This window comes from Caretta caretta, chromosome 23 (genome assembly GCF_965140235.1).
Source record: "Caretta caretta isolate rCarCar2 chromosome 23, rCarCar1.hap1, whole genome shotgun sequence".
Taxonomy (NCBI): Eukaryota; Metazoa; Chordata; order Testudines; family Cheloniidae; genus Caretta; species Caretta caretta.
The window spans coordinates 11,908,961-11,933,655 of NC_134228.1; the positions used below are offsets into that span (position 1 = coordinate 11,908,961).

Sequence of the window (24,695 nt, forward strand, 5' to 3'; positions counted from 1 at the left end):
CCTTCCTTAGAGGTTTTTAAGGTCAGGCTTGACAAAGCCCTGGCTGGGATGATTTAACTGGGAATTGGTCCTTCTTCGATCAGGGGGTTGGACTAGATGACCTTCAGGGGTCCCTTCCAACCCTGATATTCTATGATTCTATGATTCAGTGCCCCCTATAGGGGAACGGTCCCATGCCCCATTCCCTGCCCCCCTGAGCCAGCCAGTCCCCACCCTGGGGCCAGATGGGAGCCGGTGCCCCCTAGAGGGGAAACACCCCATGCCTCATTCCCTGCCCCCTGGCCACACAATGAGTTCTGGGACATCTGTGACCCGCCCTAAAGATGGAATCCCCCTGCTCCCCAGTGCCTGTTCTGAGCTGGGCAGGCCCCCAGCCCTGACCGTGTGTGAGGGCGGAGGTGCCCAGCTCTGTCACTGCCAGCCTTGGGGAAGGGACCCTGGTGGGAGGGGGATGGGCAGCTGGAACCCACCCACTCCCAGAGAGCAGGGCTCATCCCCTCCAGCAGGGGCCAGGACCCACCCCCTCACCCCCAAGAGAGGGCTGTCCGGGAGTGAAGGGCTGACACCATGACTTCAAGGACGCTGGGTTACTGGAGTAACTGGGTTTATTCCTCCTAGTGCAGGAGCAGAGAGGAAGCAAACAGCAGGGCCAGGGGGAGAAGGTCAAGCCGCCTCCAGGGCCACCCCCCACAAGCCATTACAGCATCAACCTGACGGTAAATCTCCACCCACAGAGCCCCCTGCCCCCACCCCCACCACTGGCGCTGTCACTGCTGGAGAAGCCAGGTCTCCATGGCACAGTCCCTGATAGGGGGTTGCCCTTGCTGTTAACAGTAGTAGGTGCTGGTCCCTAAGGTGCAGTCCCTGGTGCCTCCCCCAGGGGGGCGCTCTCACTGCCGGGCCACGTGCGCCTGCACCACATCCAGCAGGCCCTGCGCCAGCCGCAGCACCTCCTGCTCCTCTCCGGCCGGAAAGGCCTCGCTGGGGATGGTGGGCGGGGGGTGGTAGCTGGGATACTGCGTGGTCTTGTCGTCCACGCCATGACGGCGCAGTTCAGCCACTTGTGCCGGCAGCCCCTCCAGCCCGGGCTCGCAGGCTGCCACCTTCTGCGCCAGCGAGGCCAGCGTCTGCTCCCGCTCAAAGCGCTCTCCCCGGTCGTAGGCAGCAGCTGCCAGGGCCTTCTCCACGGCCCGGTGCACCTTGTAGAAGACCCAGTTGGTGCAGCGCTGCCCCACATCGTTGCCAGCCGCCCGCAGGTCGCTCTGGGCCTGCCGGAGCCAGCGCCCGGCCTCCTCGGCCTGGGGACGCCGGCCTGCCTTGGCCTGGTGGTAGGACCAGAAATCGTAGTGGAAACCACGGTCCCTTTGGCCGGTGAACTCCCTGCGGCTCTGCCAGTGGCACCTGGCCTCCCTGTCCCATTCGTGCCATGAGGCTGAGAAGCCCCGGTGGCTACTTGGCTGGCGCCTGTTGCCCGAGGCCTGGGGGCTGCTGGGATTGCCCGCTGCCCGGGGCTTCCTGCCCTCCTTCAGCTCCTGGATCCTCTCCCGCAGGTACTTGCAGACCTCGTTGGCCATTTCCTTCTGCCCCACGTTCTTGTCGGGGTGATAGCGTAAGTAGAGCCGCCGGACCGCCTTCCGCCGCTCCCCCTCGGGCAGCTCCCAGATCTTGGCCAGGCAGGTGTCCACCTCCTCCTTCACCTGCCCCAGCGACTGGCAGTACCAGGCTTCCCGCCTCTCCTGGTGCCGCTGCTGGTCCAGCACCAGCGCCCGGCTGCGACCATCCACCTGGGTTCTCTTGAACTGATACAGGTCATTGGCACTCACCTCCTCCTGGTGCCCGGCTCCCAAGTCGATGCAGTAGAGGGGCACTGCTCTGTCCAACAGGACTTCCACCACCACGGCATACTGGTAGTGCTCCTTGGGTGCTGCCGGGTCCAGGTAACCCACGTAGTCACCCGGGGCAAAGGTGTTGAGGATACTCATGTCCAGGCTGTCATACCACTCCTGGGGGATCTCCGTACCGGGGCTGGGCAGGGTGTAGGCGTTGGGGTGGGTGCTGGGTTGCAAGGGCACCCCGTTCCTCTCCAGCGCACTGAGCACTTCGCCAGGGTCCCTGCAGGCCAACATCTGCATGAGGATTGGCATGGATTTCCAGTGCAGCACCCCTTCCGTAATGCTGTTCACTTCCTGGGCCAGGCTGCTCAGGATCTGGACTGACTGACCTCTATCCATCCTCTCCTGATGCAGCAGGTAGACTTGGCGCCTCCCGTCGGCATGCGGGACCACATGGACAACCCGGGAGTCATGGCTCCCCTCCAGCCGCTCCCCACGGTGCATCATCACCGTCTGGATCTTCTCACAGCACACCACCTCCAGCCGCTCAGCGGAGAAAGCCACCTCCCTCTCCCTCCTGGCCGTCTCCGCCTCTTCTTCCTTGTCCCGTCTCTGCCACCTCAGCAGCGCCGCCAAGCCCTCCCGGAATTCGGGAGACACCAGGATGCCTTGGAGCTGGTTCCGGCTCTCGCAGAACTTGCCGTAAGGGCACAGCTCTAGAGAGTCCTCCTCCAGCTGCCGCTCCGTGATCTTTGACAGGAGCTGGGGCCTCAGGGGCTGGGGGAGCTGCCGCACCAGCTTCCAGGGGTCGTATTCTGGAGACAGCAGGCGGCATCTGGAGAGGTCCACCAGGAAACGGAAGGTGCTCCCCAAGGCTCGGCTAACGTCAGCAGGGGCACAGTCGCTGAAGACCAGGGTGTTGGAGCGGTAGAGCTTCCCATCGATGCAAGGCAGATGAAGCTCTTCCACGCCAGAGAAGTCCGCTTTCCCTTGGCTGAGCAGCTGGAAGAGATGCTGGGTGGCCCGCAAGACGGTCTTGGTGAGGTTGGGCTGCAGGGTTTTCTTGTCTTGGGTCTCCTGGTGCATCCGGTGCAGCACCCGGGCATAGTGCCGGACGGAGGGCTCCTGATCCACCCCCAGCTTCTGCAGCAGCTCGCTGTAGACGGCTACTAATGGGGGCACAGTGTAGAGATAGGGCCGAAACTCCTGCTCATTCCTCAAGGAGAAGACCACCTCGCTGGCCTCCGCCACCTGCTCCTCCTTCACCAGCACCACCGGCAGCCCCGCCAGGCAGTCGGCATTGAAGCCCCTCAAGTCGCGCTCCAAGTAGCCATATGTGTGCATGAAGATGCGGGTCCGGGTTTTCCGCCTTTCCTTGGTCTCACACTGTGCCTGGCACACGTTCTTCAAGTTGTCCAGGACCATCGGGACTGGCACGGCCTGCAGCACTCCCAGACGCTCCAGCACGGACTGGGTGTTCTTCGTACAAGGGACCCATGACGGCAGGGCCAGGATCACGGCGGATGTCCAAACCAGGGCCACATCCTCATCCCGTGGCACCACCAGAGCACCCTTGAGGGCCACGGGCTGTGTGTGAAGGACACAGGGCGGATGGAAGTTCCCCAGATTCTCCGGCACCCTCCATGGGGTGAGGAAGCGGATGGACGAGACCCTCTCCAGGAAGCAGTCCGACAGGGAGTCACTGGGCTGGGACAGCAGATGTGACAGAAGCTCCTTCCGCTGGGCGGGGAGGTCGCCGGCCGCCGCGCCCTCCTGCCCCGCCTGACGCTCGATCCGCGTGGCAAAATCCACGAAGTCTTCCTCCGAGATCTCCTGCTTCATGCCAACATCCCGCAGGAAGGGGTTCATTTTCAACTTCTCCACCCTCACCTTCTGGAAGAATGCGTCGGGCACGAACTTGGCGTCCAGCCGCAGCGTCTGGAAGAGCAGCACCTCTCCATCGTAGAAGTAGGAAGCTGGGCGTAGGACCCCCTGCTTGTCCCGAATGAAGCTGACGGGCCCAAAGGCCGAGACGATGGTCTTCTTCTCTGCTGGGTACTCTTCCCCGTAGTGGCTTTGGATGGTGACGAGCAGCCTCAAGGCCTCAAGCAGCTGGGATTCTGGGAGACGGGGCAGATGGGGCAGGAGATGGCGGATAAATTGCTGCAGATCGTTCAAGACGCCAATGCCAAGACTTTCGGAGAGCTCCCTATGGAGAGGGTGATCATGGAGCAAGACAGTCTGCTGGTCCAGCTGGTACAAGACTTGGAAGTCCTTCGAGAGTTTGGGGATCCTGGTGTCTAGGATGTAAACATTGTGGTAAAAGGCCAGTGCCACCCATGTCCCCTGATGCGTCTGGAACAAGGGCAGGGACTGGAGCTGAGCCAGCAGGTTGTGCGCCAGCTCCTTCACCTTTTCCGTGAGGAACCTCAACAACTTTCTGGTCTCATAGGTCTTCAGCTCGCACCAACGGAGACCCGTCCTAGTGGCCAGCTGCTTCAGCACCGAAACGGGGTCGTGTGTCTGCAGCAGGAGCGGGCGGATGCAGTGATAGCTGATCTCATGGGGGATCATCCGGATATCCAGCTTGGCAAAGCCAAGCTTGCCCAGGGATTTTTCCACGTCGCCGGAGTAACTATGGATGATGGTGGGCAGGGAGACCAGAGGAACTACGTGCTCATCTCCGGGTTGGTCGCTGCAGGTGGGAAGGATGGCCGAGTACTCTAAAAGGGAGACCAACTCTCTGAAGGCCTTGCTCATGGCTTTTTCCTTGCGTTCATTGGCCTTATAGATCACGTGGTTGAAGAGCTCCCACACCTCCTTCAGCCACTTCCGGGCCTCTGCCGACTGGGCCTCCCAGTCCGGCTGCCCCAGCACCTCCTGGATGAACCTGGCTGCCTCCTGCAGGGTGAATGCCTTCAGGAAGCCGGCCTGGAGCAGCAGCGACTTGTGGCTGATGTGGTAGGCGAGGAATTGGTGATGCTGCCGTGGGAAGAGGCAGTGGGCTCCTCTCTCGAACACCGGCTCCTGGGTGCTGAACGGCCGCAGCATGCCATCGTGGGTCACGGAGAGTGGCAGCCCCTCCAGGTCCCTGACGTCCCCTTTCTGTAGCTCCTCCAGGCAGAACTCCAGCAGGAGGGAGCAGCTGGACTGGTCCTTCAGGGGAGTCTCCGAGATCTGGCAGGGTGGGCCCAGAGGCAGCGCTTTGAGGAAGCAGCAGAGAGATCCAGGATTCAAGGTCAGGACCTTCACACCCGCCCTGGCGAACTCGTCGTGGATCTCCCGGAGGCCTCGGAAGGCCGGGACGAGTTTCATCTCAAGTCTTTGGAGGACATGGCTCATGGAGTCACAGGCCTCCGACTGCAGGAAGAAGGGCTCCTGGAGCAGGCGGCCCTTGCCGGTCGCAGTCCATGTGATTCTCACCCTTTCCACGCTGTGCATATGGAGGCGGATGGCCTCTGTCTGGTAAATGGGTATCAGGGGCTGCTGCATCTCCGCAATGAGCTTGTAGACCTGGCTGACCAGCTGGTGCCAGGGTGGGGGCACGCACTCCCTCACGGCTGGGAAGTAGCAGAGATACTTTGGCTCCAGCATCTCCCAGCAGGCCTTCAGCGTCATGAAGCACAGCGCCTCCCCCAGCTTCTTCCGCAGCCAATCCAGCAGCCGGCAGTAGAGCGGCGCCAGCAGCCGCTGCATCAGGAAGCCATTCCAGGCCGTGCTCTGCCTCCCCCCATCCTCTTTGCGCAGATCGCGGCGAGCCGAGTCCACCGAGAAGTTGCCGTTGATGTGGACGGGCAGGCCGGTCTGCAGCGGCAGCGGAAGGGTGCAGAAGGCCCTGCCAGGCCTGACTGTGTCCAGACAGGCAGCCACGGCGCCATACGGTAGGCACTCCGGGTCCGGAGACTCCTTCTTGGCGGTGTCGTCCACCCCGACCTGCCACACCACTCCCCAGCTGGTGGGAGGCTGAGAGCGGCCGTGACTGACTTTCATCGTGTAGACCACCCTCGCCGGCATGGCCTCCTCACTGCCTGACAGAGCCATGTGGCTCAGCCGCTCCTGGAACGCCCTTCGCAGGGCCAGGCTGCCTTCCTCCATCTCCGTCTCCACCCGCAGCAGCTCCCGCGGCTGCGCCATGCCCTCGGTGATCTCGGAGAAGACGACGGTCCTCAGGTGGCGAAGGAACAGCACCAGGGTCTCAGCCTCCTGCACCAGCGCCTCCTGCATCTCCTCCAGGACCTCTTCGTGGATAGCCCGCGGGCACACCCGGGAGACAGCCGCGCCCTCCGCCGTCCGCAGCGGCAGCCGGAAGAGCACGCCCTGGCTCAGGTCGAAGAGGTCGGGCAGGAACGTGGCGTAGACGTCGGGGAAGGTCTTCTTGAAGTCCCCGTTGACGCTGAACATGGCGCCTGGGTACTGCACGCTGGCCGAGGGCACATAGCGGAGATGGGGATCGAAGACGCCCAGGGCACTGTCGCCCGTCAAGAAGGCGGGGCAGTCCGTGAGGTGGAAGACGGCGTTAAAACCCAGTCCGTACTTGCCCGTCTTGTCCTGCCGCCCACCTTTGCCCCCCACACCCAGCCGCTGGATGCCCTCAATGTCCTCCTGCGCCAGGGGCTTGTCATTGTAGACGCAGAGGGCGGGGCCTTGCAGGCTGCCCCACTCCTCGGAGAGGACGCGCTGGGCGGGGTGGTGTCGCCGGTCCCAGACGAAGTGGATCCGGCTGGCGCCGGCGTCATCAGCGTTCTGCAGCAGCTCCTTCAGCACGTCGCGGGAGGACGAGGAGTATTCCCGCAGAATGTTCTGCAGCCGCACGGTCAGCTCCTCCCGGGCGCCAAACTCTGATGCCCACGGCACCAGCGCCAGCCCCCGGATCTTCGCCTGGGCCAGCGCCCGGTGCCTGGTGGTGGGCACGCCGTACTGCAGTGCCAGCTCCCGGGGGATCCGGCCATGGCACAAGGGTGTCCCCTCCTCCCGGGGCAGCCAGGGTGTGTCATCGAAGTGCAACTTGACCACCGGGCGCAGGACACCCTGCTGATCCGGGAAGTAGATGCCCTGAGCTTCGTAAGCGCCCACTGGCTGCCGGTCTGGCAAGGCCTCCATCAGCCCGATGGTCACTAGCCTCAGGACCAAGTGCAGCTCCTCTGGGGACAGGATCCGCCCAGCCGTCTTCCTGGCCAGGTCCTGGAGCACCCTCATGTAGTTCTCCAAGGCAAAGGTCTCCTGCAGCCCCACGCACCCCCACAGCGCCTTGAACCGCAAGTACTCCCGTGGCAGCTGGTGAAGATACGGCTTGGCCTCGAATGACAGCTTCCAGGCCACTGCCTTCACCGGCACAAAGTGCTCCCCCACCAGGACAAAGGAGAATGCCATAGCCTCCTCAGCGACCTCCTTCTTGCACGTGGGCTGCTTGCTCAGCAGCTTGTCCAGGTAGGCGTAACACTGCCGCGCGGTCTCCTGCAGCTCCAGCTTGGGCAGGGCGTTGGAGCCCTGGCACGCCTCCGCCAGCTGCCGCATCACCATGCTGGCTGGCGGCTTGCGTCTCAGCCCCAGGAAGTCCTGGAGCGCCTTGGAGAACCTGATGTCCCCTTCCAGGTCCTTGCCAGCCAGGACGGGTTGGATCAGCCCCACCAGGCTCCTGTACTTGTGGCGGTAGAGATCGTTGGGCCGGCAGAGCTCATGGCGGGCACCAGGCAAGGCAGCTGGCAGGAAGGGTATGGCACGGAAGGCCACCTGGGCAGTGTTGTCCGAACCTTGTTTCAACAGCTGCTCCAGCAGCTCCAGGATGCGGCAGGTTCTCCGGCATCCCTGCTGCCAGTCACGCTGCCAGAGGGCCTGCACGGTGCGGGCCCGCTCCATCAGCTCCTTCATCGGCACCACGTCCTTGGCCATGCCCAGCCCCTCCAGCCGCAGCAGCCTCTCTGGCGCCAGGAAGCCAGTCCCGGTGGGGAAGCGCCCGTCCTGGGAGTCGTACAGCAGGGCTGCTCTGCCTTGGGGGTGCACCAGCTTCCCAATGGGCTGCAGCTCCCCTCGGGGGGTGGTAGGGATACAGGACACAGAGGCCAGCAGCTGGTCCACCGTGGCATTGCTCATGTCCAGGGCGTGGAGAATCAAGGCGTCACGGTCAGGTGCGTCCAGGGTGCCCATGTTGGCAAACACAATCTCCTGGTAGAACCTCGCCCAGTCATAAGTCTTGGGCAGCAGCGTGTCCTCCTGACCACTGGCCTGGAACCCAGATCTCACCCAGTTCGGCAGCTGCACGGCCAGGAGGGGCTCCGGCAGCAAGTTGGCAAAGACCCTGGTGGCCGTCTGCCCCACCCGCATGTTATGGGTGATGGTGAAGTCCAGGAAGCAGGCGTTGTTCATGGTGCACCATTGCTGGCCATCGGAGAACAGCGCCAGGTCCCGCCCATCAGCCAGCGCGTGGTAGAAGGCCTTCACGGCCTCGGTGAAGGGATGCCTGGCTTTGCCAGCATCTGGCCAGAAGGTGTGGTATTCATAGTCCTCCAGCTCACCCTCCTGGTGCATGTCTCGGAGCAGGCTCAGCGCTTGGAGCCAGGCAGCCGGCACTGCGTCGCGCAGCAGTGCCCAGTTCCACTCGCCCTTGGCTGTGGCATCCCAGAGTCCTTTACGATTGGAGAGGACGGCGAAGGCCCCGTGGAGGTGAATCGGGAGGCCGGAGGCAATGGGCAGGGGCAGGAAGCAGAAGACGTGCCCTTCAAAGCCGTCCAGGTGTGGAGCCCACTTCCCCGGCTCAGTGGGGGCAAGTGGCAGAGCCACTCCAGCGCTGGGGGGCGAGGGCTGGGTCCCGTCCCGCATCCCCTGCTGAAACAGAACCAAGGATTCTCCGGTGCCCTGGCAGGTGTGTACCAGGTAGTGGCTGATGGTGATGTCCAACTCCCACTGTACCGTCAGTTGTTCGATACTGGACTGGCCCATCCTGGAGTCTCCAGCATCCTCAAGGCTCTTGATCTGCTCCCGGAACAGCGTGGCCAGAGGCTGGGTGGCTTCCGGAGAGGGGGCCTCATTCGAAAGGCGCTTCAGCGACACCTCCCGCACCCCACGTAGGAAGAGCAGCAAGAGGTGGCAAAAGTCCCGGAAGCCGCTCTGGAGCCTCTCGACCCTTTCGATGCCAAAAGCCACCTGGCTGATCCGCGACTCCCGGGCCTCCTCCTCGGTGCGGAAAGGCAGGCGGAAGAGTGTCCCCGGGAAGTCGAACGGCTCCTGCGTTTGGAACCCAAACAAGCCCTGGTAAGGCCGGAACTGCTCGGCAAAGGTGCTCAGCGTGGCCGGGCGCTGGCGCAAGTCCAGCCGGATGCCGGGGCAGGCCGGGTTGGGGATGTGCTTGCACAGGTGGGTGACGTTGGGGTCGAAGATCAAGAGGCTTCTGCCGCTCAGCACTGAGGGCACATCGGTCACGTGGTAGACGGTGTTGAAGCCCAGACCGAACCTGCCAATCTTGCCCTCCTGCCCTTCCTTGGTGGCGGCTCCCACGCGGATGATGTTGACTAAGTCTTCCTGGGTGAAGGCTGCATCGTTGTAGGACCAGAGGGCCGGGCCATGGCAGGTGGCCATGCCGGGATCCAGCAGCCCGGCCGTGCCACCACCGTGGTGCCGCAGATCCAGCAGGAAAGAGCATGTCCTGGCACCAGCATCCTCCGCGTTCTGGATCAGCTCTTTGAAGAGGTCGGCCTCTTCCGTATACTCCCGCAGGATGTTCCAGATCCGCGTGGTGATGGGCTCCGAGGGTCCCCACGCCTCAAACAGCTGCGGCTGCAGCACCCGCGTACTCAGCAGCGCCACCCCCAGGAAGGTGGCCGCAGCCGGCGTCACCGCCTCATGCACCACGGCCAACTCAGCGTCGTCACCTTCCAGGTCCGCCAGGCTGGCCCGGTCGATGTCGCAATACAGGGCCGACGAGGCTGGACGCAGAGTGAAGCCGGATTCTCCCGGAGCCTCCACCGGCACTGGCAGGTCTCCGTTGCCCCGGTGCCCTCTGCTTTTCAGCCAGTCTAGGACGGCCACCGTCAGCCGCAGCTCCGCCTTGGTGCCGCCTCCGGCACGGCCCTCAATCTCCTTCCCCAGCCGGCACAGGGCCTGGCTCAGCTCCTCCTCGCCCACCGCGGCCCGCGCTCCCCAGGCCAGGAAGAGCCGGCGGTAAGGCAGCAACTCCTGGGGGACCCTCGGCACCAGGCAGCTCAAGTCCAGGCTGTCAGGGTAGGCCAGCACCACCTTGGCTGGGGCGGAGAATCCACGGCCGGTCCAGATGACAGCATGCGACAACGCCACCCGAAACTGCTCCAGATTCTGCTGCATGTGCTGGTAGATGACGTGAAGCTTCGGCACTAGCGTCCTGATGTCTTTGGGCTGGTCCCCCTGTGCCAGGAGCAGCAGGTTCAGCAGCACCTTCTCCAGGGGGGGTGGCCGGCTTAGCCCCAGCTTCTCCTCGGCCGGCTCTCTGAAGACGTCAGTCAGCGGCATCACCAGCCCCGCCAGGTCGGCGTAATGGGCCGATCGCAGCCTCTCCGGGGGAAGGAAAGGTCCATTCGGCTGGCGCTCGGTCGGGTCGGTGGCGGGCACCCAGGCCAGGTCCTGCAGCTGCTGCAGCTTCTTCTGGCAGAACCGGCCCAGCACCTCAGTCCGGTTGCACAGCTCGATCAATGCTCGGGATTTGGCCATGGCCCCGGGGGCGTCTCTGGCCTGCTGGAGCCGGCCCACCTCCTGGGCAGCCTCTAGCATGTGGTCCGGGGTGATGGCTGTCTCGCTGGTTTTCAGCCCCAGGGCACGGAGGGACCGGAGCACGGCCGCCTCCTGGAAAGCCATGGGTGGGAAGCACCGGGGGCCCAGCAAGGCCTGGAAAATCGTGTTTTGGGGGTCGAAGAGCTCATTGGCACGTGCCAGGGTCCCGCCACGGTCCATGAAGGCCAGCTCCTCGCACAGAGTCTGCAGTTTTTTGCTGTACCCGAAGAGGGCATCCCCGTGCCGCAGCACCCACAGCATGAGCCGCTCAGCATCTGGCGCCCGCTTGGCGTACACCCCCTTCTTCACCGCCCTCACCGCCAGCAACGCCAGCTCTGCCGCGCCAAGCAGGCTCTCCCGGGTCTGGAGCAAAAGCCGGCGGTCCGCCTCGTCCCGGCACCGCAGCACTGGCTCCGGCAGCACCAGGTCTTCGGGCACCGCCGGCACCGTGCTCCTCTCCAAAGCTTGGTAGGTGCCAGATGGCACCAGCCCAGCCGGGCAAGGTGGCAAGACGGAGGGTACCTTCAGGAAGATGGGCAAGCTGCCCAGCACCACAGAGTCCCGGTCAGAGAGGGAAGAAGCAGGTGCCTGGGAGAGAAATTGGCAGAGGATCCTGCCGCGATCCGGGGGCAGGGAGCCCAGCCGGGCAACCACGCCCACCACACCCAGGTGGTCGAAGGCCTTCAGCACATTGCCGGCTGTGGGCGCCAGGACGTAGTCTATCAGCTGGCGGTGCCAGAGCGCTGGGTCCCAACTGTGGATCACCGTGCAGCCCAGAGCCTCCAGAACGCCAGATTCATCCGCAGTGAGGCTGTGGCCCTCCCAGGTCTGGAACAGCAGCGTGGGCATGGGAGAGGGCCGCGCCAGCTGGAGGCTATGGGCGCCTTTGCCCAGGGGGGTGAGGGGGATGAGCGGGTGGCCCTCAAACGGCTCCAGGGAGCAGGCATGGTGCTGTAGGAAGTCCCAGAAGGCAGCCAGCCACGGGCGGGGAGGCTGGCGGGGGTGGTTGCCCGGGCACCAAGTGACGTGGGCAGAGCCGCCTTTGAACCAGTCCGCGGGGAGGGCACCCTTCAGGTTCTGCTTAATGACATCCGGGTCCAGAGAGATGAGGTTCCTGAACAGCCCTGCAAGAACCAGAGAGACCCGGGATCACAGCCGGACCGGAACCGCATCGGCACCCGGTCTCACAGGCAAACCCAGAGCAGCGGAATATAGTCCACAGGAAAAGCAGCCACCCCTGGGGTGGGGTGCGGGCGGCTGGTTATACGGGGACCCCTCACCCGGGACTTGGATACAGCCCCTCTGGTATGGGGTGCGGGGGCTGGGTATATGGGGACCCATCGCCAGGCGCTGGGGTGTGGGGGCTGGGTAACAGCAGCCAGCAACATTCCTGTTGCCCCAGGCACCCCGGGCAGAGACAGGCACCCGAGGACGGACGGTTTCCACTTACCCTGCTCCGCGATCCGGTGCAGGTGACTCAGCAGGGCGGGTGTCAGATCCTCTGGCAGAAAACTGTCAGCCAGGCCAGGGAGCAGGATCCTGGAAACCAGGAATTCAGAGAGTTAAGACAGTAGGGCTTGGGGGGAGGCGGCAGGGAACGGAGCCTGGGGCCTGTCCCCTCTAGGGGGCACCAGCTCCCATCTGGCCCCACAGCAGGGGACTGGCTGGTTGGGGGGCTGGGGCAATGGGTTCCCCGTTCCAGGGGCTGATTGGTGGCCCTGGCATGAACCGGATCCCTGCGTCTCAGCCTGGCTCCCAACAGAACCTGCATTTCCCAGGCCTGCCGTGGGCTGGGAGAGCCGCGCTCACTGGGTGTCCTCTGGCCTGGGAGGCGGGTGGAGGGGCCGGGGGCTCTCTTACCTGGGGAAGGCCTTGCTGTCGGCATAGACCATGCTGCCGGCACCCCCAAAGCAGGCAAAGCCTCCATCAGCACATGGGAGCAGCTCCAGGCCTGCCAGCTCCCCGTAGCGCTCGTCTCCGGCCACGTACTCCAGCAGCAGCCGCTTGTCGGCCGGGTATCGGGCAGGACCCACGCGGCCCAGGACCTTCCGCACGTAGGCCGGCGTGGCCACCTTCACCGCTGGGCCGCCCACAGCCAGCGCCCGCCGCACGTGGGCTGGCACCATGGCCAGCGGCTCGCCCGCCTGCACCAGGGCGTCCTCCAGCACCCGGAGTGTGGCCTCGCTGGCCCCGTTCTGTGGCAGGAACACGGTGTCCGAGGCTCGGAGCCGGCGTGTGCCGGGTTGGCCGGCCGGCACCAGGGCTTCCATGCCCCACAGCTGCCGGCAGATCCGTTCTGCCAGGCTCCGGTAGCGCTGCTGGTGCTGGCTCAACGCCGGGTCGGGCCAGGCGCCGTAGGGGTCGCCGGGACAAGCCGCCGCCACCACGACGGCCTGGCGGTAGGCAAGCGGCAGCACCTCCTCGGTCAGCAGCTGGTTCCACCGGGCGGCGTGGTCCCGGCCACGGTCTTCTTCAGCCCACTGGACATGCCGCCGGTCGTCCGTCAGGTGGAAGGGGGCGTTGATGTGGAGAGGCAGCCCTGTGGCGTTCTCCTCCGTGGCCGGCAGCGGCAGGAAGCAGCAGAGGTGCCCGGCACAGCGGCCCCGCAGCGGGTATGCCAAAGCCACGCCGGGCAAGCTCCCCAGCGCACCCGCCAGCTCCGCCAGCTCCGGGAAGGCGCCTTCGGTCGGCACGGCCGAGACCACCAGCCACTCACGCTCTGCCTCCCCCTTGGCGGCTGTGCCGCACGTAGCCACAGCCTTGATGCAGGCTGCGGTGGCCAGCGCCGCCGCGGCCACCTTGTCCTGGACCAAGCCCGGCCCGTTGAGCAGGCGCGGGGTGGCCGTGGTCTCCAACAGCTCCGTGGTGGCCCCCTGGCCATCCACCATCCTCAGGGCCAGGCGCCGGACGTGGCGGAGGAAGAGGAGGCAGGTGGGGGCGTCGTGGATGAAGGCCAGGAAGAGCTGGCGCACGCGCTCGGAGCTGTACAGGTTGTCCGAGATGCCGGAGGGTTCGTGGCGCAGTGGGAAGCGGAAGAGGGTGCCGGGGAAGCAGCAGGCCGCCGGGGCCCCCTTGCCACGTCCTATGGCTTCCAGTGCCCCCCAGAAGGGCGCAAACTGGTCGGCCAGCTCCGCCGCCTCCTCCAGGTTCCACTGCTGCCCGCCGTCCACCAGTGCCACCCGCTGTGGGTCCAGCACGCCCAGCCAGGGGCCACTCAGCACCGCCGGCAGGTCTGCAGGAAGAGGGGAGTGAGACGGAGAGCCCCAGCACCCCCCGAGCTCCCCCAGAACCCCCCAGTTGTGACCCAGAACCTGCCAAGCTCCCACAGAGACCCCCCCTGGACTGTGACTCAGACCCCCCCAAACTTCCTCAGAGACCCCCCCGCCTCCTGAAGAGACCCCCCCGGATGTGACCCAGAACCCCCCCCCCCCCCCGCGAGTTCCCCCAGGAACACAGAGCCCCCCCAGAGACCTCCTCAGCTGTGACCCAGAACCCCCCTGAGCTTCCCCAGAGACCCCGCCAGCTGTAACCCAGACCCCCTGAGCTCCCCCAGGGACCCAGAACTCCCCCAGGGACCCACCCCCGGTGCTGGGCGCAGTGAGGTCCCTGCCCCCCAGGGCTCTCACCGGTCAGGTGGTAGACGGAGTTGAAGCCCAGGCCGAAGCGGCCGACGGTGCCGGGGTCGCGCAGCTTGTGGCTGTCGCCCGTGCTCTGGATCCCGTCCCAGTCGGCCTCCGAGAACAGCCCATCGTTGTAGGCCACCAGCGCTGGGCCTGGAGCAAGGGACAGCGTGTGAGGGCCAGGGCCCCGATCCCCCCAGACAGCATGAGGGGCGGGGCTGGGGCCTTGATTGCCCCCCGACCCCCCGAGACAGCTCATGAGGGGCGGGGCCCTGACCCCCCCCCCAATCTTCCCTGACACCACGTGAGGGGCAGGGCCCCAACCCCTGCAGACACCAAGTGAGGGGCAGGGCTCCAATCACCCCAGCTCCCCCTGAGACACCACGTGAGATGTGGGACCCTGATCCCCTAACGTGTCTCCCCAACATCGTGTGAGGGGCAGGACCCGCAGCCCCACTAGACATTGTATGAGAGGCAGGACCCTTGATTCCCTAGCTCCCACCCCCCCAAGGCCCTCTAGCCCCCCCATCCACTGCCATTTCCTCACACACGCCCCTCCGGTCCTGCCAGGCCCCCTAGGACCCCCCACCATCACCTATCAGAAATCCCTTCCCCAGATCTGTCACCCTCAGAACCCTCGGCTGCTGCCCCCTCATACCTTGCGCTCGCTGCAGCCCCCCCACAGCCAGGCTCTGGGTCCCATAGCGGCGCTCGTCGCACAGGAAGATCACCTCTGTGGCCCCCGCATCATCCGCGTTCTGAATCAGCTCCTGGGGGGGGAAGGGGCGGCAGTGCAGATCAGCACAGATCCCACCCAACCCCAGCTCATTACCAGCCCCCCAGCCTGGGCACATAGCTCCACTGAGTAGGGGACCCAGGACTCCTGGGTTCCATCTCCGGCTTTAGGAGGGGAGTGGGGTCTAGTGGTTGGAGCGGGGCGGGGGGGTCCTGCTGTGAACTCCCCAAGCCCAGGACTCACCTTCAGAATCTGCCCCCCATCTGGGTACTTGCGCAGGATACTCTGCAGGTATTTGAGGAAGGGGGGGGGCCTCTGTTGGAACCCTCTCCTGTGGGGGGGGGGGGGGAGAAAGACGCACGTCACTCACCAGGAGAAATCTCCCATCCATCCCCTAACACAGACCTATCTACTCCAGTATCCTGCCCCCTCCCTGCCCCCTGGATCACCCCCATGGGCCCACCTACCCTGGTATCCATCCCCTGGATCACACCCACGGGCCAATCTGCCCCGGTATCCCGCCCCCGCTGATGGGAGGGGTCACTGAGCCATCCTCAGAGGCTCCTGCTTCATCATAAACACACCCCACTGCCCCCAATTGCTGTCTGTCCTCCCACCAATGGGTGTCCCTGTGTCCATCAGCTCCCACCCCCACCCCCCCTCCATGGGGTGCCCAGGCTCGGCTGCAATCTCCTCTCTGACCACCAGAGGGCAGCACTGCCTAAAGAACCAACCACCCCCTTCCCTGCCTCCAGACCCCTAACAGCCCATGGGGCACAGGGGTGGGGGTGGCCGAGCCCTGGGAAAGGTGGAGGGCAAGGGGGTGCTTTACCCCGCCAGCCTTTCCTAGGGGCTGGAGGGCCAGGCTCCAGGCCGGAGGGGGATGAGGACGAGAACTACCTGCAGGGGTGAATGACAGCCCTGCATGGCTTGCGAGATGGGGTGGGTAGAACAAAGGGAATTGGGGGGCTGGGGCATGTGCCAGCCCTGCGGAGGGGGATTGTACACCCTGCCACGCACAGCCGGACAATGACACCCATGTCTTAACATAAGAATGGCCAGACTGAGTTGGACCAAAGGTTCATCCAGCCCAGCGTCCTGTCTGCCAACAGTGGCCAGTGCCAGGTGCCCCAGAGGGAGTGAACAGACCAGGGAATCAGCGAGTGATCCATCCCCTGTTGTTCACTCCCAGCTTCTGGCAAACAGAGGCTGGGGACACCATCCCTGCCCATCCTGGCTAATAGCCATTGATGGACCTATCCTCCATGAATTTATCGAGTTCTTTTTTGAACCCTGTTATAGACTTGGTTTTCACAACATCCTCTTGCAAGGAGTTCCACCGGTTGACTGTGCGTTGGGTGAAGAAATACTTCCTCTTGTTTGTTTTAAACCTGCTGCTATTAATTTCATTGGGTGACCCCTAGCTCTTGTATTATGAAAAGGAGTAAACAACACTTCCTGATTTACTTTCTCCACACCAGTCATGGTTTTACAGACCTCCATCATATCCCCCCGAGTTGTCGTTTTTCCAAGCTGAAAAGTCCCCGTCTTATTAATCTCTCCTCATACAGAAGCTGTTTCATTCCCCTGATCATTTTTGTTGCCCTTTTCTGAACCTTTTCCAGTTCCAGTCTATCTTTTTTGAGATGGGGCGACCACATCTGCACCCATTATTCAAGGTGTGCACGTACCATGGAATTATAGAGAGGCAACATGATATTTTCTGTCCTATTTTCTATCCCTTTCTTAATGATTCCCAACATTCAGTTCGCTTTTTTGGCTACCGCTGCACATTGAGTGGTTGTTTTCAGAGAACTCTCCACAATGACTCCAAGATATCTGTCTCTTGCGTGATAACAGCTAAATTGAGGCCCCGTCACTGTATATGTATAGTTGGGATTATGTTTTCCAATGTGCATCACTTTGCATTTATCAACATTGAATTTCATCTGCCATTTTGTTGCTCAGTCACCCAGTTTGGTGGGATCCCTTTGTAACGCTTCACAATCTGCCTGGGACTTAATTATCTTGAGTAGTTTTGTATCATCTGCAAATTTTGCCACCTCACTGTTTGCCCCTTTTTCCAGATCATTTATGAATATGTTGAATAGGACTGGGCCCAGTACAGACCTCTGGGGGACACCACTATTCATAGGCGCCATCTTCCCCTGCTTCCCGTGGGTGCGTAACCCCCGCTCTGCCACTGGCCCCGCCCCCACTCCACCCCTTCTATGAGGCCCTGCCCCGCCTCTTCCTACCCCTTCCCCAAAGTCCCTGCCCCGGCCCCACCTCTTCCCTTGAGAACGCTACTGTCATAAATATAAAGGGAAGGGTAAACCCCTTTGAAATCCCTCCTGGCCAGGGGAAAGCTCCTCTCACCTGTAAAGGGTTAAGAAGCTAAAGGTAACCTCGCTGGCACCTGACCAAAATGACCAATGAGGAGACAAGATACTTTCAAAAGCTGGGAGGAGGGAGAGAAACAAAGGGTCTGTGTGTCTGTCCGTATGCTGGTTTCTGCCAGGGATAGACCAGGAATGGAGTCTTAGAACTTTTAGTGAGTAATCTAGCTAGGTATGTGTTAGATTATGATTCCTTTAAATGGCTGAGAAAAGAATTGTGCTGAATAGAATAACTATTTCTGTCTGTGTATCTTTTTTGTAACTTAAGGGTTTGCCTAGAGGGGTTCTCTATGTTTTTGAATCTAATTACCCTGTAAGATATCTACCATCCTGATTTTACAGGGGGGATTTCTTTATTTCTATTTACTTCTATTTTTTATTAAAAGTCTTCTTGTAAAAAACTGAATGCTTTTTCATTGTTCTCAGATCCAAGGGTTTGGGTCTGTGGTCACCTATGCAAATTGGTGAGGCTTTTTATCCAACATTTCCCAGGAAAGGGGGGGTGCAAGTGTTGGGAGGATTGTTCATTGTTCTTAAGATCCAAGGGTCTGGGTCTGTAGTCACCTAGGCAAATTGGTGAGGCTTTTTACCAAACCTTGTCCAGGAAGTGGGGTGCAAGGTTTTGGGAAGTATTTTGGGGGGAAAGACGCGTCCAAACAGCTCTTCCCCAGTAACCAGTATTAGTTTGGTGGTGGTAGCGGCCATTCCAAGGATAACGGGTGTAATATTTTGTACCTTGGGGAAGTTTTGACCTAAGCTGGTAAAGATAAGCTTAGGAGGTTTTTCATGCAGGTCCCCACATCTGTACCCTAGAGTTCAGAGTGGGGGAGGAACCTTGACAGCTACGTTTACCACTCCTTCCCTCCCACCCCCCCGGAGCATGCTAACAGCTGTTTGGCGGTGGCCGGGTGGGAAACACTGGGAGATAGGTGGAGGAGTGGGGACGCGGTGCACTCGGGGCGGGGGAGGAGGATGTGAGGTGGTAGGGAGGGGAGCTTGGCTGCCAGTGGGTGCAGAGCACCCACTAATTTTTCCCCATGGGTGCTCCAGCCCCAGAGCACCTACGGAGTCGGCCCCTGTCAAATATAAAGGGAAGGGTAACAACCTTTATGTATGCAGGAACATAAAATCCCTCCTGGCCAGAGGTACAGAATCACTTTACCTGTAAGGGGTTAAGAAGCTCAAATAACCTGGTTGGCACCTGACCAAAAGGATCAATAAGGAAAGAAGATACTTTCAAATCAGAGGAGGTGGGGGGAAAGGTTTTGTTTGTGCTCTCTTTGTTGTTCCCTCTCTGGACAGAGAGAGAGACCAAGCAGGTAAAGCATCTTCTGAAAACATACCTGAAATGATACATCTAAAATGACAGAAATTGTAAGTAAAGGCAAGGAAATGCATTAGATTATCTTTTATCTTAGCTTGTGAATTTTCTCTATGCTAAGAGGGAGTTTTATTCCTGTTTTTTGTAACTTTGGAGCTGGGCCTAGAGGGGAATCCGCTGTGTTTTAAATATTTTTATTACCCTGTAAAGTTACCTTCCATCCTGAGTTTTGCAGGTGTGATTTTTACCTTTTTTTTTCCAAAGAAGAACACATACCTAAAAGTTGTTACCTTCCCCTTCATCTTTATGACAGCACCTATGCCACTGTTTACCTCTCTCCATTCTGAAAACTGACCATTTATTCCTACCCTTTGTTTCCTTTCTTTTAACCTGTTACCAAACCATGAGAGCATCTTCCCTCTTATCCCGTGGCAGCTTATTTTGCTTAAGAGCCTTTGGTGAAGGACCTTGTCAAAGGCTTTCTGAAAATCTAAGTACACTATATCCACTGGATCCCCCTTGTCCACACGCTTGTTGACCCCCCCAAATAATTCCAGTAGATTGGTGAGGCATGATTTCCCTTTACTAAAACCATGTTGACTCTTCCTCAACAAATTATGTTCATCTATGTGTCTGACTATTTTGTTCTTTACTATAGTTTCAAGCAGTTTGCCCAGTACTGAAGTCAGGCTTACAGGCCTGTAATTGCCAGGGTCAACTCTGGAGCCCTTTTTAAAAAACTGGAATCACATTAGCTATTCTCCAGTCATCTGATTTAAATGACAGGTTACAGACTACAGTTAGTAGTTCTGCAATTTCACATTTGAGTTCCTTCAGAACTCTTGGGTGAATCCCATCTGGTCCTGGTGACTTATTGCTGTTTAATTTATCAATTTGTTCCAAAACCTTCTCTAATGACACCTCAATCTGGGACAGTTCCTCAGATCTGTCACCTAAAAAGAATGGCTCAGGTTTGGGAATCTCCCTCACATCCTCAGCCGTGAAGACAGATGCAGATAATTCATTTAGTTTCTCTGCACTGGCCTTATCCTCCTTGAGTGCTCCTTTAGCACCTTGATTGTCCAGTGGCCCCACTGGTTGTTTAGCAGCTTCCTGCTTCTGATGTACCTAAAAAAAATAATTGCTATTACTTTTTGAGTCTTTGGCTAACTGTTCCTCAAATTCTTTTTTGGCCTCCCTAATTGTATTTTTACACTTCACTTGCCAGCGTTTATGCTCCTTTCTATTTTCCTCACGAGGATTTAACTTCCACTTTTTAAAGGATGCCTTTTTGCCTCTCACTGCGTCTTTTACTTTGTTGTTTAGCCACGGTGGCTCTTTTTTGGTTCTCTATGTTTTTTAATTTGGAGTATACATTTCAGTTGAGCCTCTATTACGGTGTCTTTAAAAAGTTTCCACACAGCTTGCAGGGATTTCACTTTTGGCACGGTACCCTTTAATTTCTGTTTAACTAACCTCCTCATTTCTGTGTAGTTCCCCTTTCTGAAATTAAATGCTACAGTGTTGGGCTCCTGTGGTGTTTTCCCCGCCACAGGGATGTTAAATTTAATCATATTATGGTCACTATTACCAAGCGGTCCAGCTATATTCACCTCTTGGACCTGATCCTGTGTTCCACTTAGGACTAAATCAAGAATTGCCTCCCCTCTGGTGGGTTTCAGGACCAGCTGCTCCAAGAAGCAGCCATTTAAGGTGTCAAGAAACTTTATTTCTGCATCCTGTCCCGAGGTGACGTGTACCCAGTCAATATGGGGCTAACTGAAATCCCCCGTTATTATTGGGTTTTTTATTTTTATAGCCTCTCTAATCTCCCTGAGCATTTCACAGTCACTATCACCAGCCTGGTCAGGTGGTCAGGAATGTATCCCTACCGCTATACCCTTATTCGAGCGTGGAGGTACTATCCACAGAGGTTCTCTGGTACAGTTTGGTTCATTTAAGATTTTTACTTCATTTGATTCTATGCTTTCTTTCACATCTAGTGCCACCCCCCAACCAGCACGACCTGTCCTTCCAATATATTTTGTACCTGGTTTTACTGTGTCCCATTGATTATCCTCATTCCACCAAGTCTGTGTGATGCCCATTAGATCAATCTCCTCATTTAACATGAGGCACTCTAGTTCGCCCATCTTATTATTTAGACTCCTAGCATTGGTCTATAAGCACTTTAAAAATTTGTCACTTTTTAGCCGTCTGCCATTACATGACGTAATTGAAGGGACTCTTTTATTTGACCATTTCTCATCAGATCCAACCTGTATTTCATCTTCCATCCTCTCATCCTCACGAGGACACAGAGAATCTCCATCAGGAGATCCTCCCCTAAGGCATGTCTCTGTCCAAACCACGTGCTCCTCCTGTCGGCTTCCCCCAGCCCTTAGTTTAAAAACTGTTCTAAGACCTTTTTAATGTTAAGTGTCAGCAACCTGCTTCCATTTCAGGTTAGGTGGAGCCCATCCTTTCTGTAGAGGCTCCCCCTCTCCCAAAAGTTTCCCCAGTTCGTAATAAATCTAAACCCCTCCTCCCTATGCCATCCTCCTGTCCATGCATAGTGACTCTGCGGTTTTGCCCCTCTGACTGGCCCTGCACGTGGAACTGGGAGCATCTCAGAGAAACGCTGACCTAGGGCACGGCTGTTAACCCAGCCCCGACTGCAATCCGCCTTTTCCGGCATGGCAGAGAGGGACCCCAGGGTGCTGCGGTGCCTGCCGTAACACCACACCAGAAACCTGTGCCAAACGCGGCGCAGACGGGCTGGGGCAGGTGGGGGGTCCACACAGCACCATCCACTGCATGCGTATGGAGGGCACGGGGGGAACAGGAGTCCTGGCTCCCAGCCAGTGGCATAGCTCGGTGGAGCGAACAGGAGCAGTGGACATTAAAAAAGGATGCCACCCGCTTGTACCCACCAGGCAGCGCTCCGGGTCCTTGGCAGCACAGAAGGACCCGCCGCCGAGGAGCCCGAGCGCCCCACGGCCCCCCCCCCCTGCCGCCGAGGAGCCCGAGCGCCCCACGGGCCCCCCCCCCCAGCCGCCGAGGAGCCCGAGCGCCCCACGGGCCCCCCCCCAGCCGCCGAGGAGCCCGAGCGCCCCACGGGCCCCCCCCCCAGCCGCCGAGGAGCCCGAGCGCCCCACGGGCCCCCCCCCCAGCCGCCGAGGAGCCCGAGCGCCCCACGGGCCCCCCCCGCCACCGAGGAGCCCGAGCCCCCACGGGCCCCCCCCCGCCGAGCGCCCCACGGCCCCCCCCCCCAGCCGCCGAGGAGCCCGAGCGCCTCACGGCCCCCCCCCCGCCGCCGAGGAGCCCGAGCGCCCCACGGCTCCCCCCCCCCGCCGCCGAGAAGCCCGAGCGCCCCACGGCCCCCCCCCCGCCGCCGAGGAGCCGGAGTGCTGCCGGGTGAGTAAAAATTAAAAAGGGCACCACTTGTGCTCAGAGGGGGAGCGGCCAACTCTACCTCCATGTGAGGGGGCCCCAATTAGCTGTTCCCACGCAAGGGAGAGACCTGGGAGCCAGCGCGGAGAGTTCTCGCAGATCATCCGCTGTGCGCGGCGGCAGCCAAAGAAGCCAGCAGAAGGCTGGGAATCATTAAGAAAGGAATCGATGATAGGACAGAAAATATCATCTCGCCTCTCTATAAATCCATGGTCCATCCACACCTTGAATACTGGGTGCAGATGTGGTCGCCCCATCTCCAGAAAGAATTGGACTGGAATTGGAAAAGGTTCAGAAAAGGGCAACAAAAATGATCAGGGGTATGTAACGGCTTCTGTATGTGGAGAGATTAATAAGATGGGGACTTTTCAGCTTGGAAAAGAGACAACTCAGGGGGCTATGACTGAGGTCTGTAAAACCATGACTGGTGTGGAGAAAGTAAATCAGGAAGTGTTGTTTACTCCTTTTCATAATACAAGAGCTAGGGGTCACCCAATTAAATGAATAGGCAGCAGGTTTAAAACAAACAAAAGGAAGTATTTCTTCACCCAAGGCACAGTCAACCTGTGGAACTCCTTGCCACAGGATGTTGTGAAGGCCTATACTACACCAAGACTATAACAGGGTTCAAAAGGTTTCAGTCGATACATTCATGGAGGATAGGTCCATCAATGGCTATTAGCCAGGATGGACAGGGATGGTGTCCCGAGCCTCTGTTTTCCAGAAGCTGGGAGTGAACAACAGGGGATGGATCACTCGCTGATTCCCTGGTCTGTTCATTCCCTCTGGGGCACCTGGCACTGGCCGCTGTTGGCAGACAGGACACTGGGCTAGACAGACCTTTGGTCCAACCCAGTCTGGCCGTTCTTATGAGCCCCGGGGGTTCTGCCTCAGGCAGCTGTTACCCTAGTCTGGTGCTACCTGCACAGACCTGATGGAGGTGCTGTCATCCTGGGGGAAAGGCGCCATCTGCCTGGCTAGTTATCCCCCCTCCCATGCAGGGCCAAGCCCTGCAGGCCAGGCCAGCTGCCCCCCTGCCCCCTCCAGGGGTCCCAGCTTTCCCTGGCCTGAGTGAGAGCAGCGGAACCTGAGTTATTCCAGCCCCATCTGCTCCCCCCAACAATGCCCAGCTCCCCCGTACCCAAATGCCCAGCACTCCCCTACCCAAAAGCACCCGCCCCCAACCAAAGGCCCAGCACCCGTCTCCCCAACCCAAACGCCCAGCACCCGCCAACAACACCCAGCACCCGCCCCCCAACCCAAACACCCAGTGCTCCCCTCCCCCTAGCGCCCAGCACCCACCTCTTTGGCCCTGTCGCTGCCATGGAGAAATCTGCAGAACAGAAAACAGAACCGAGCATTAAACACATGGACGTAAACCCAACACCCCCGCCCCCGCCCACTGGCATAGCCGGGTGCATATGAGACCCCAGCTGAACGCTGGTCTCGTCGCAGCAGGTGCTCCTCACCCACAGGGGAGAGCTGATCTCTGCCCCCAAAGCCCTCCCGATCGAAATAGACACTGGGTAGGAAAGGGAAACTGAGGCACGGAGGGGGACAGGGGGTTGTGTCATCCAGGAGGTCAGGGGGAAAGCCGGGGGAGGGAACGCAGGAGTCCTATCTCCCACCCATCACTTTAAGCACCAGACCCCACCTGCCTCTCAGAGCCAGGAGAGAACCCAGGAGTCCTGACCCTCAGGTCCAGCTGGTTCCCACATCACTCGCCCTTGGGCTTGGGCCGGGGCCAGCGGGGGTTGGTGCTGCCGAGGGAGTCCAGAGGAGGTGCTGGGAGCCCGGCGAAGGAAACCGAGCCCCGCCGCTTCTCTGGTTTTATAGCGCCCGCCGCATCCCCGAGGTCGCCCCGCCCCGTTTCGTTTCCTCAGACACAATTCGGTTTCGATTCAGACCCCGCCGGATGCGTGGCGGGGGGAGGGCACAGGGGCAGCGGGGGGTGATGGGGCAGGTGAAGTGGGGTACGGGCCGGGGGGGGGTGGGAGTCAGTGGGGAAGAGGGAAGGGTCGTGGGGGTCTCTAGGATGGGGTTATGGGGCTCAGTGGGGCAGTGTATGGGGAAGAGTCAGTGGGGGCTGGTGGGGTGGGGTGGGGTGGGGGGTGCGTGGGGCAGGGGATGGGGGTATCAGTGGGGAGGTTGGGGGCTGGTGGGGTGAAGTCAGTGGGCGGATAAATGGGGCAGGGGATGGGGATATCAGTGGGGAGGTTGGAGGCTGGTGGGGTGTGCGGCGGAGTCAGTGGGCGGATGAGTGGGGCAGGGGATGGGGGTATCAATGGGGCTGGTGGGGTGTGGGGCAGTCAGTGGGGGTGAGTGGGGCAGGGGATGGGGGTATCAGTGGGGAAGTTGGGGGCTGGTGGGGTGCAGTCAGTGGGGGTGAGTGGGGCAGGGGATGGGGATATCAGTGGGGGCCCATGGGTGTGGTGGGGGATGGGAGACCACAATGACAATCTGCCCCCCACCCCCCTGACAAAAACTAAACCCAAGTGCTGCGTCCAGCCGGCTCCATCAGGGCAGGAAGGGGGGGTCGGTGTCTTGGGCAGGAATTGGGGCACCTGGGCCCCTCCCCTCAGCTCGTGGACCCGAAGG

The 24,695-nt window shown here is 60.4% G+C and overlaps 1 protein-coding gene across 1 annotated transcript; it reads right to left on the minus strand.

The window, feature by feature from the left end:
• Positions 1-587: 587 nt before the first annotated feature.
• On the minus strand, positions 588-23,941 carry LOC125627923 (sacsin-like). Its single transcript, XM_048832528.2, has 8 exons — positions 23,752-23,941; positions 23,400-23,430; positions 15,168-15,255; positions 14,847-14,958; positions 14,195-14,341; positions 12,429-13,800; positions 12,019-12,107; positions 588-11,692 (listed from the first exon to the last, which is right to left on the minus strand). The coding sequence occupies exons 2-8, from the start codon at positions 23,420-23,422 to the stop codon at positions 891-893; spliced, it is 12,633 nt and encodes a 4,210-aa protein (XP_048688485.2). The 5' UTR covers positions 23,423-23,430; positions 23,752-23,941; the 3' UTR covers positions 588-890.
• Positions 23,942-24,695: the final 754 nt, after the last annotated feature.

Excerpts from the sequence above, each read along its gene's own strand:
- LOC125627923 (XM_048832528.2), bottom strand. The coding sequence starts at position 23,422 with ATGGCAGCGACAGGGCCAAAGAG. Across the intron at positions 14,959-15,167 it reads ATGGGGGGCAGATTCTGAAG|GAGCTGATTCAGAACGCGGA; the intron begins GTGAGTCCTGGG and ends TTCCCCCCCCAG. Across the intron at positions 12,108-12,428 it reads GACAGCAAGGCCTTCCCCAG|GATCCTGCTCCCTGGCCTGG; the intron begins GTAAGAGAGCCC and ends CCTGGTTTCCAG.